This window comes from Antechinus flavipes, chromosome 6 (assembly GCF_016432865.1).
Source record: "Antechinus flavipes isolate AdamAnt ecotype Samford, QLD, Australia chromosome 6, AdamAnt_v2, whole genome shotgun sequence".
NCBI lineage: Eukaryota > Metazoa > Chordata > Mammalia > Dasyuromorphia > Dasyuridae > Antechinus > Antechinus flavipes.
Window position 1 is genome coordinate 152,238,568 of NC_067403.1, and position 12,212 is coordinate 152,250,779.

Sequence of the window (12,212 nt, forward strand, 5' to 3'; positions counted from 1 at the left end):
TTTGTTTAAAAATGAAATGCAATTATACACTTTAAAAAGAATGAGATAGGGTTCTCAGCTGACAATATCAGGGAGAAGATGTGGTAGGAGGTCAGAGGAGAGGCGAGAAGCTATGAAATATTTGCCATGGAGAATGGGATAGTGAATCAATTAGAATGCAGTTAAATTTTACCTTGTGGCATTGAGGGTCCAATTCAAATTAAATACCATCAAATCATAATGTATCTATTCAGAAGAATTTTATTATTTCCTCCACCTCTAACATATAAATAGGAAGGAAGCAGATGATGAGGGTGATTCCAGGTAGATATGACCAGTTTTATAGAACATGAAAACAAGTGAATCAATGGTAACAGATAGTGTAGAATTAAGTTTATTCATTAAAGGATTGAGTTAAGGAAGAGGGAAATGTGTAGCCAGGGCAGGGGTGTTAGCTTAGAAAAGAACACAGAGATAGAAGAAATGAGGGTCATGATGGGAATGAAGAACAGGGTTAGGAATCATAAGGCACTGTGAAAGATAAAAGACTAAAAAAAAAATAATCAGATGCAGGAATTACAAAGTTTGTGAATGGGCATGAAACACTTGTGAATTATGAAAAAATCAAATATATTAAGATCATCTTTTTTTATAAAATTGAGGTGGAGTGCAAGAGATCATGTTAATAAAACGGATCTAGAACTGGGAATTTAGGGAGTCAGGAAGCAGCAATATACAAGACTCTTACTATGAGGGCAAGGGTTAGGGAAGGAAGAAAGACTATGAGGCAAATACTCAGCTTACTGAGGAAAAGAGGAAAGTATTGGGGGTTCTAGAAAGCACACTACAATTTTGCCCATTATAACCTTTATAATTTTCCTACTTTTCCAATCTTCTTACATTTCACTATCCTCCATGTATTCTCTGACCCTACAATGGCCTCCTTGTTCCTTAAAAAAGCCTTCCATCTCTTAACTCTTGGCATGTCACTGCCTGTCCCTCATGGCTGATATAGTCCCCTCATCTCTGCCTCTGTTGTGAATCTGAGTGACTAGGAAAATGGTGATTCTCTTTACAGTAATAGGAAAGTTGGGAAGAGAGAAAGACAATGAATTCAATTTTAATTGTATTAATTCTAAAGTACTAATGTGACCTACAGTTTGAAATATCAATAAATAGAGAAGTGGGATAGGAAATTAGGAGAGATGTTAGGGTTAGATAAATAGATCTGAGAATCATAATCACAGAAGTCCTGATGAGATTGGCGGGGAGGGGAGGGAGGGAGAGAGAGAGAGAGAGAGAGAGAGAGAGAGAGAGAGAGAGAGAGAGAGAGAGAGAGAGAATGAGTGAGTAAAAATAAAACTAATTCTAGAAAAAGTGGCTAGAGATGCAATAGCATTAGAGGGAAGCCAGGTTTTACTGAGATTCAGAATGTGGAAAAAATTATCCATGAAAATGTATAAGATGAAAACAAGTTTGTTTACTCTGTAACAGGCACTCCAGAGAGCCCAGTGGACAGGATATATGCAACCTTGGACTGGGGTATGGCAGAGAATAAAATTGAAGGGGATGGGAGAAAGAGAGCAAAATGGAGGATGAAGAATCAGTTTCATACAATAATAGTTCAAGGTTTAGAATCATTGGAATAGAGAGAATATTGGTGGGGTGTCAATATGCTAACCATTAAGGAATGAGTGCTTGGAAAAGTATATTAGGTACTTCTTAAATGTCTGTTTAATTTGAAAATTCATCTAGAACTAGATTGTGAAGGTTGTAAATATTAGATTAAGGAGTTTGTATTTATGGGGAGTTACTACAGGTTTTTGAGGATTGAATTTGTAATCACAGGAGACCCTCTAGTCCAATCTCTTCATTTTATAGAAAAGAAAAATGAGGTTCTGAGATGTTAAATGACTCTCTGAAAATCAATAAATAAGCATAAAAGCAGGATTTGAATCCAAGTCCTTTGACTTTAGAGTCACTGTTCTTTCCCTGTTTAGTCCAAAAGAAAATTGAATAACTTTTCTTAAGTCATAGAAATGATGAGTAGCATAGCTGGGACTCCATCTCAGGTCTTTTACTCCAAACTCATTTCTATCTTTACCACATCATGCCTCTTCCTTTCAAAATAAGGCTGGGAATTAAGAAGATAGCAATATCTTAGCGAGTCACTTCTCTGAGTCTTCATTTCCTCTCCTACAAAATGGGGATAATAAAACTTGCTATTCCTTCTGTGAAGATCAAAGGAAATGATGAATATAATATGCCTTGTCAACTTTAAGTTCTATAGAATTGGCAGATATTATTGCTATCAATAACAGCTAGCTAGGTGGATAGTTGAATATTTTAATAATAAAATTTAATGGACAATTCATCTTCCCAAAGCCTGGTTACATTGAGAATTAACTTGCAAATCAGCTGAGCTGGTCTAGCAGGCCTACTTTTCCAGCCCTACTTTTCACCATAACTTGATACCAGACCTTACCAGGCTATTGCAAGACTTGTTAGCCATAGGACTCTAATAATTCTGGAGAGCAGAGTAAGGCTGACAACTTTGTTCTGCTCTGTCTCACTTAAATACAATTCACATGCAAGTCAAGACAACACCCTCCCGAAGTCATCAGTCCTCTTTGAGAACAAAGGAGAAACAACAATGTATTCCAGCCCCCATCTAAAAACTACTCACAGGCCCAAAGGCTTCTTCACTGCCTTTTGGGTGAGGCACAACTTTCATTATTTGGAGATAAACTCACTATATATTTTGATTATCTCTCTAATCTTGGATACTTTCCTTTGTGTAAGAGTGAGCTCTGTAATCTTTTAAGATTTTCACTTGAGTGGACAAAAAAGGAAAAAAAAATGAATAGTTTCTCTAATTTTACTGGTTTGTTTGGGGGCTATATTATCCAGTAAACTAAATGCAGTAGGAATGTTTTCCCCCTAATGTTTATATACTTTTCTTTGTGTTGTCCTATCAAAGAAGTCAAGAATACCTTTTCAGGAGCCCCTATATTGGCCCTACTTTGTTTTGCTAAAGACTGAGGAGGGGAAGTGAAGACAACCCCTATGGCTGACATCTTTCCAGTATCCTGTAGAGGAGCACAGGCTTAGCTAGCTGAACGTCTTCTAATGAAATAGATCGTCTGCAGTGCTCACCAATCCTGTCTCTCAAGTAAGAAACAGGAAACAAGCTAGAGGATAATCTGGGATGCAATTTTAGCTGGATGAATATAACATTTAATAGGTAATGGGTTTAGAAGGGGTTCTTAAACAACTTTTTTTTTTTTTTTGGTATCAGGGACCCCTTTTGAAAGTCTGTTGAAGCCAGTGATTCTCCGTTTAAAATAAAGTTTAGTAAAATACAAGGGGTCCCAGACATCTTTAGAGCAATTTTCTCCTTTTAAAAGTTTATAAATTGCATTAAGGGTTTGATGAGACCCTCTTCATAAGATTACAAAATGAATGAATTATACTGAAATAAAGATTATCTTTTTTCTTCCCTATTCAAGTTCAAGTATTTCCCTCCTCCCAACATCCATATCCACCCCCAGATCTGAAATCTATTGCTCAAGATTAGAACCCTTTCTTCAAAGCTAAGCCCTTAGTGCATGTGTCATAGTGAGCAGCAAGATTGGAGTCCCCAGGATACTTTTACAATTGGGCATAGTTACTTCTAGAATGCACCTTCAACCACAATAATAGATCACACGTGACCTTTGCTCTTTGGAAAGGGATGACTGGCGAAGTCTTCAGTGAACAATCTATCATTGTGATGTGACTGCAGTTTTACATCCATCACCTTCATTTTTGAAAAGGCTAAATGTGATTGTCTATATATAGTTACAGTTAATTCATACATTATGGAGTTCATGCTTAGGTGATACTTCAGCCTGGCACAATTTCCCTTGTGCAATAATGTGTGTGTGTGTGTGTGTGTGTGTGTGTGTGTGTGTGTGTGTGTGTGTGTGTAAAACTGAAGAGTAGCAATTGGACTTGTGATTTCATTACTATAGAGAACTCCTAGTGAGGAAACTCTTTACCAATGTAGGTCAGCATTTTCTCTGCAATTTATAGCTTTAGAGGATTGCCTAGGATTCTAAGAAGTTAAATGTCTTGCCTGGGGTGACAATGATTTAAAAAACTGATCAAGGAAAGATAATTTAAGAATCATTAGACAATAAAAATTTTGGCTTAAAAAAAAGGGAAAACTTGGCTATTCACATTCATACAATCATAAGCAAAAGCTTTCTAGCTCTGTTAAGACCAAAGAACAAATGAAAAAAAAAAAGATTGCCACCAATGAAAATTCCAGGAATTTGGAGGCCTTGAATATGGCCTCTGTGGGGGACCTCAGCCTAGGGAAACATCCTAACCGCTTCATTCTGTTTTCCTGAGAGATGGGCACCACCCTCATTGATAACACTCACTACTGATTAAGCTTCCCATTGAATTAAAGCTCAAACCCAGAAAGACTCACTCAAGTCTATTCAAATTCCAGCTCAAGCTAATTAGACCCCATTGGGAACAGGCTTATAGCTAAGGCTTCTATTATAAAAAGAGCCAATTTTAAACTCACTCCTTGCAGAGGACCTAATATGCCATGCCAAGGAAACTCTCTCTCTCTTCCTAGCATAGCAGCAAACCTCTGCCCACCAAAATGATATTCTCTTTCAGCATTACTCTCTCTTAATTCTCTCACCTAAGACTTTATACCTCTCTGTTGGGATTTCTCTACAAGAAACTCTCTGTCAGACCTTGCCACAAAGGAATTCAGCCTTTCTATTCATGCATAGCAAAAGCTGACTTCCCAATGCCAATAATAAACCTTTTTTATCAGTCTAGCTTTTCAGGTTCATAAATTCCTTTATGAAGAACCTCAAACTTAAGTAGTCTCATTCAGCTGAAGATGTGGAACTGATATAACTTAAATGGTTTCATTCAACTGGAAATCTAGGCCTGGAGGCAGTGATAACATTGAAGGAATCTCATTCAATAGAAGCCCCATTCTCAGATTTCTAATAAAAAGACAATTTTATACTCCCAATCTTTGCAGCAGTCTGAAGTAGTATGTTTTGCCAAGGGACCTCTCCTCTTGGCACAGCTGCCTACCAGGACTCTTGCCTGCTGTGAAGACACCCTCTTCTCAGTGATAACCTCTATTTCTCTTACAGGACTTTGCCATAAGAGGTCTGTCTTCCTAACAAAGCTGGTTTCTCATTGCTGACAATAAAAATCCCATTTCTTGCCACATTCAGATTTCAGGTTTGTGAATTCTTTCATGTTGGACCTGCATTGACCAGAGGAGATTCTCAGAACTCTCTGCATTGCCACTAACTACATCAATAGTATTGAAATTTTGTAGTTTGAGTTCCTTTCCAATAGTGCAACAGCTTTGGAGGAGATAGGCTGTTGACTTTGCACAGCCCTCTCTCACTTAAATTCAGTTCATTTGCAAATCCTGATAACAACACATCATCACCACCAACAACCAACAACACCTCAACGACAACACAAAGTTTTATGAACCTTTAAAGTCTTGGAATAGTAGTACTTTCAGTTTATAGCAGTCACTTACATTCTAGAAAGAATGAATTTTGAAGTCTTTTTCTGAGAGCAAGTATTGATAGGAGAAATAGAGGAGAATAAATAGGTATCTGAGGAAGCAAGTAATATAGATTGCAAAGGAGAAGGCACAGTGAGACTAGCAGTTATGTTTGAGACAAACTGGTCTCATTGATTACTGTTCTTTGCTTTTTGAATATTTGTCCTTTAGAAAGGGCACTAATGAAGTATATGACAAAATCAGAATGCTGATTGAGTCGTAAAACTTCGCAATCACATATTTGTTGTATGATCTTCTAACTTCACAGCTATTTTAAAGACCATTTAGGAACAAAGCTCAACAAGCTCCTTCATATAGATACACTGGGATAATCCTCAGGTTAACCTGATGTTCTTCATGGCTACAAAAATGTGTAGCCTCTCACTGCTTAGGAAAAAAAATAATCAAATTCACTTCATTCTTAAATTGCCTCATCTACTATAGATGTAGCTTAAGAGAAAAGAGACCAAATTCAGGAAGTTGGAAGTGATCAAAATTCCAACCAAACTCTAATAAGAGCAGGCATAGGGTTACAATGAAAACCCTATATAAATAATTTTTTTTCTTTAGAATCCAGTGTCTCAGAAAAGCCTAACATCAAAAAATGCAGTAAAAAGACCAGGAAAGTCTCTTGCCCACTCCCAGCCATCTGTACATCTTCCTATCATCCTTTCTCTGCAAGGGCAATCCCTCCCTCTCAAACCCTCATTTCCCTTTGGCCCGTAAGGATTGTTCCTCCTAGGCACGTTTCTCTGGTCAGTACCACTAAGACTCCAAACAACTCTTAGTTGTACAATTAAATTAGAGATCCTGAATATTCTTTTCTTTTGTTAAGGAAATTTTGGGCAGCATGGTGAAGCCTATGGACCCTTCTCAAATCATACATAAAACAAAAATATATAGAATTGCAAAGGAAATTCATTATAGTGAAATATAGTTATCAAAATAAATTTTTAAAAATTGAGTTCTCAATTCACATCATTTCATCACCTGTAAAGTAGGAAAATGGATAAAAGATCTGCCATTTCATTTTTTTTTCGAGTTTTTTTGAGGAGAAATGCTCATTTGTTAAATGGAGCCAACTATTTTAATCATCCAAATAGTTAAGATTCTAAATGAGAGAGGTGAAGTTTTTGAGAATAAATGCTGAAACCTGAAATAAAAATAATTGCAATGAGAAAAAAAAGAAGAAAGTCTATGGAGATCAACATAAAGTTGGAGAATGAGTGAATGAATGAAAACACAAATACTTAATAAGCATTTATTATGTGCAAAGTATTAGATGTACAATAAAAAAGAAAGTCAGTTCTTGCTTTCAAGTCCCTGTTCACTTTCTAAAGAAGGAAACAATGCATATGGTAAATCAAATGAAAAGACCAAGTGATCCCTAGTAATTCTTATCAGCAATGGTGATGATAAAGAATTTTCTTTAGTACCATTTCCAATGATAGAACAGTATTTGTTGAAACATTTGACCATTCCAAAATTTTTTGGAGACAAGAACCTTCTTTTCCAGATTTTCAGTAGCTGTGGTTTCTGGAAACAATAGTAGGCTAGTGACTGGGGTGGGACTCTACTTTCCCCAGCTTGGATGCAGGTTCTTAGATTGTATTTACTGGGATCTGAGGGGAAATGATGGTTGAGATTGTATCAGCAGTTTGACTTTCCTAGTATATGAGGCCTCTTCTCTCTTCAGTATGCCTTATTTACTTACATCAGCTATGTGGGCTCACCTGCCTTGGTTCCAGAAATCATAAAAGAAAAGTGCTCATATTTATTAGAATTAAGTTTCAAATAAAAAAAGAATCTGCCAGACATGTTTTGGAAGAAATCCCAAATTGAAAAATTACAGAAATGAAAGGGTTCAACTACCATGGAATCATAATAAATATTGCAGAAGACTTTGTAGCTAGTACTCCAAAGCAAAGAAACATTAGATTATAATATTCTAAAAGACAAAACATAAAGGCTTATAATTTAAAATAATTTTCCATGAAACAGAGTATAATGCTACCTAAAATGGATCATTAATGGAATTTAAACTTTCAAGTATCCCTACTTAAAAAATCAAAGCTGAGTGGAAATTCTGAAATGCAAGAAAAGAGTCAAGAAAAACCTGGAAAAAATAAAAATATTTTTAGCAGCTAGAAAGGACTGCATTATAATGAAGTGCTTTGCATTTAATAAGACAAGAAACAAGTGTTCTTTATATCCCTAATGTTTTTAAGTGTCATAGAAAGGGTTAAATGAAACAAACAAGACTTGAAGTATTTTTTTTTTCACTTTAGATGATGTTGAGAGAAAAGAAAATGTAGGTATAAATTAGCAGTAGTAAAATTTATAAAACTCAGTGGAGAAACAGGTAAAGACAGAGAGATGATAGAACAAGTTAAGGAATTAAGAGTTTCAGAAGAAAGGGTGGGTACAAAAGGGGAAATTAGAAGGAAAGAGAAAAAATTGAATCTGAACTAGAAGAGAAGAGGGACAATAGAACAGAAGTGGATTGCTTAAATGATATATTACAAGTGTTTATTAGATTCCTTCTCTGATTCTCCCTCCCTTTTTTATATAGCAGCTATATATAGCAGCCTTACAAAATATATTATGTATTATGCATTAAAACTTTATAAATAAAAGCAGAAAAACAGAAATATTAAACACATACTTTATAAACCAACCACAGTGCAATGCAAAATATAATTAGTAAAGGATATTATAAAAAAGGGTTTAAGAAAAAAGGAAGCAAATAGCCATCCTAATATTCTTGACAATTAAAATGGATCAAACTAAATGACTCCAAGAGATATCAAGAAATATTAGAACAAAATCATAAGATTTAAAAGACAGAAGAAAATGTAAGTTATTTACTATTATAAAAAAAAAACCCTCCACCAAAAGACTGACTTGGAAAACAGGTAGGAGAAAGAAAATTTAGGAATTACCAGATTAGCTGAAAATGAAGACCAAACCAAAAAAAAAAAAATGGTTTCAATAGTTCCAGAAATAAGAATTGGCGAACAAAAAGAAAGTTTAAAAAAAATCTTCAAGAGTTATCTTCTGGAAGAAATCCCAATTGGAAAAAATATAGGAATGATAAAAAGATTATTTTACTACATAAAATTATTTGATTTCATAAAATTATTATAATGAAACATTATAAAATATAGCCAGACTTTGGAGATGTAGCTAAAGTAGTCTATAAGGATACATTTCTATCTCTAAACATTCTTGTTACATATTTCTTTATTCCTCTGAACAAATTGCCAATTTCAAAAAATGGGAATTAATAGCAAATGAAGAGGAAATAAATCATTATAAATGATTTCACATAACTGATAAGTGAAATAGATGAATATTTGTAAAAATGTAAAATGTTTGGGTTAAAAGAAACTAATCTCAGAAAAAGAAACCAAGAAAGCCAAAAAAGATCTCCAAAAGAAAAAAAATATATTGCCAGGACCTGAGAGATTTACCTGTAAATTCTATCAAATATTCTAAGAACAATTATTTCTAATATTACATTTATTACTTAGAAAGATAAGAAGAATCCATATGAAACTCTTTATAAAGCATAAATCATCTCGATAACTAAATCAGAAAAAGACAATTTAGAGAAAGAAAATTATAAATTATTACCACTAAAAATATTGTTGAAAAAATATTGAATGAAATATCATTAAAAAGACTATAGTAACACATAAAAAGATATAGCATTGATTCAAATTTAGGAAAACTAGAAGAATTAAAATTCTATATTAATAACAAAAATAAAAATCACAATTTAATTAACTGATTCATAAAAACCTTTGACAAAATATAGCATCTCTTAGTTAAAAAAATATTATAAAGCACAGGAAAAAATGGACCATTTTTCAATGGTTTATACAGAAAATAAGAGACAGCAATATGTATAATAGAGAAAGACTAGAGATCTTATTCTAATAAAGTCAGGGATAAAAAATGGGTGTCATTGCATGAAATGAAATAATATTTGTAAAGTGCTTAATATAGTGTCTGGCATATAGTAGGTACTATATAAATGATATTCCTTTTCCCTTCCATCATCACTACTATTATTTGATATAGTTCTAAAAGTGCTAGCTATACAATAAAAGAAGAAAAATAAATTGATTATAAGGTTTTAGCCACTTTCTGAAGAAAGTCTTATAGCCTACTAGAAAAACATAGAGTAAATTAAATTGAAAGAATTGACACCTTTAAAAACATAATAGTAAATCCATTTAAATAATCTGCCTTTTTATATTACCAATAAAACAAAGAAGAAAAATACAGAAGAGAAACGGAAGTCAAAATAATTTTAAAATGTATAGATTTATGGAAATCTATCAATCTATCAATATGCATACAGAAATTATATAGTTATGATTATGAAGTACTTTTTATAGAAATTAAACTCATCCTGCTTGACTTTGGAAGGCAGAACTAAGAACATTGTCTAGAAGTTAGACAAAAACATATTTAGATTGTGAGTTATCTTATATCTTATAAGATCGTAGATTCCCCCAACTTGGAGGATTTCAAGCAGAGGCTGAATGATGATTTATTGGGATATTTGTTACAGTCAAATGACTTTCCAAAACTGAAAGAAATTCCAAAGTGGTTCAGAACAGAGGGAATTCCATTTCAACTATGGGTCGGACAAGATGACATCCTTTATAATTCTTTTATTCTCTAGGATTTATGCTGTCTATCTTCCAATTTTGACATGACAATCAAGTGATATATACAAAGTACTCTGTAAAATTTAAAGTTTTATATAAATATCTGATAATCTTTTGATTATATCATTTTTAATTAATAGACTTAATTATGAATATTTTGTAGAGAAGTCAGAAAATAACTCACCTGGCTTTTTTGTTGATGATGTCAAAATGTGATCTGAGGAAGGAAAAAGGGGGGGGGCAGAGAGATCAGACCAATTCTGGGACAACTGAGGGCATTGTCCTATGTGCGTTATTTCAGACTTAGCTAAAAGTTTTCTTTCCCCCAAATAATTAACTGGGGCTCTATCTTCTTTAATTACACAGTCACAATCCTAGTTAAGGCCCTTACTTCTTGGGTGGACTATAATAATAGCCTTCTAATTAATTTGCTTGTCTCACATCTTCCTTCACTCCCAACAATCTTCTATTCAGCCATCTAAGCTATTTTTATATAGTTTAATCCATGTCACCACCAACTCACTAAATGACAATAGCTCCATGATTCCAGAACCAAAGGTAAAGTTCTTGTTCAGCATTTAAACTGCTCTATCATCATCACCACCATCATTATAGCTAGCATTTATAAAGTGCATTGAGGTTTGCAAAACACTTTGCGAATTATCTCATTTTATTCCCATAATAACCCTGAAAGCTATTTTTCTCCTCATTTTACAGATAAAGAAAACTAAGGAAAGCAAAGGTGATATGACTTGTCCATGATCATACAACTAGTAAATATCTAAGACAAGATTTGAACTCAGGTTTTTCTGACTCCACATTCAACATTCTATCTACTGCATCATTTTATTTCCTTTCTACTCTTTTTGCCATGAATTCTTGGTTAGTCTGGCTCCCGTTAAGACTCAGTTCAAATTCCTTTTTTTTTTTTTTTTTAAATCAGAGGCCCAGCTGTTATTTCCTTCTTATCCTTGAGATTACCTCTCATCTTCTGTTTATATTATTATTTATTTATTTAGAGAATTGTGGAAATTGAGTGAACCATACTGACTCCATCTTGTAACTCAATTTTGAATCTAGTTTAATTCTCTTTCTATTCAATTATAGGTTTAGCCCCATTTCTGTCTTAGTAGAAACTTTCATTATGGGCATTGTGGGAAAACTTTCTTACATGGTTTGAACTCTGTGTAACTGGAAGCTGAATCATCTCTACCTCTTTGCTTAGAATACCTTATCTAAGTACTTCTATATGGACCAGAAACCCAGTCAGATACAAGGAGTTTATTTTTTCCATTTTACAACTCAAGCAAACAATGTCTTATCTGGAAATTGAACCATATTAGTCAATCAATTATTATTTCTTTGTTCTTTTGATTTAATACAGGCACTTAGGTGGGATGGGGGAAAGAGAGATTTTCCCCCCTGATTTTAGAGAATTACAACTTCTGTTTTCTCCTCTCTCAATTCAGAAAGCTCCAGATTTTTCCTCCAAATAGAAATGAGATAACCTAATTATGCACCCTTATTGGATCTTGCTTATTGTTATTTTTTAATGCATAAACATTTTTAATACATAAAATGGGATCCAGTACTAAGCTGAAGAGACCCAGTACCAAGTTGGTATGCATTGCTTAATAAACTTATAATGCTCAGAAGTTTTAACCTTTGTTTCTTCAATATTTCAAATTTCACCTGCCATTATATCTAGCTTTTAAATGATATTTTCACCCATTTGAATTTGAGTTCCTATTATCTTTCTTTGTATCCTCTATGCTGATCATATATAACACAAAAAACAATAAATGTTTATTGGCTTGTTCAAATGATTAATTTTGAAATTAAGTTTTATTTAACTTTCCTGTCTTCTCTAAGTCAGTGGTAGCATGTACAAACAGAATGGTGGTCACTAAATTATTCCTGTGGGTCTCACATTGACTTAAAAATCTATA

At 33.7% G+C, this 12,212-nt stretch overlaps 1 protein-coding gene across 5 annotated transcripts in view; it reads right to left on the reverse strand.

Annotated features, from left to right (window-relative positions):
• EMCN (endomucin) overlaps positions 1-12,212 on the reverse strand; it is a 166,017-nt gene that overhangs the window by 53,723 nt on the left and 100,082 nt on the right. For 4 of the 5 annotated variants that reach the window (XM_051966413.1, XM_051966412.1, XM_051966409.1 and 1 more), the window contains one exon: positions 10,448-10,480. The exons of the other annotated variant lie outside the window; for it this stretch is intronic. In XM_051966413.1, coding sequence (XP_051822373.1) covers positions 10,448-10,480 — 33 coding nt within the window. The remainder of the gene's footprint in view (positions 1-10,447; positions 10,481-12,212) is intronic. 5 annotated transcript variants of the gene reach the window in all.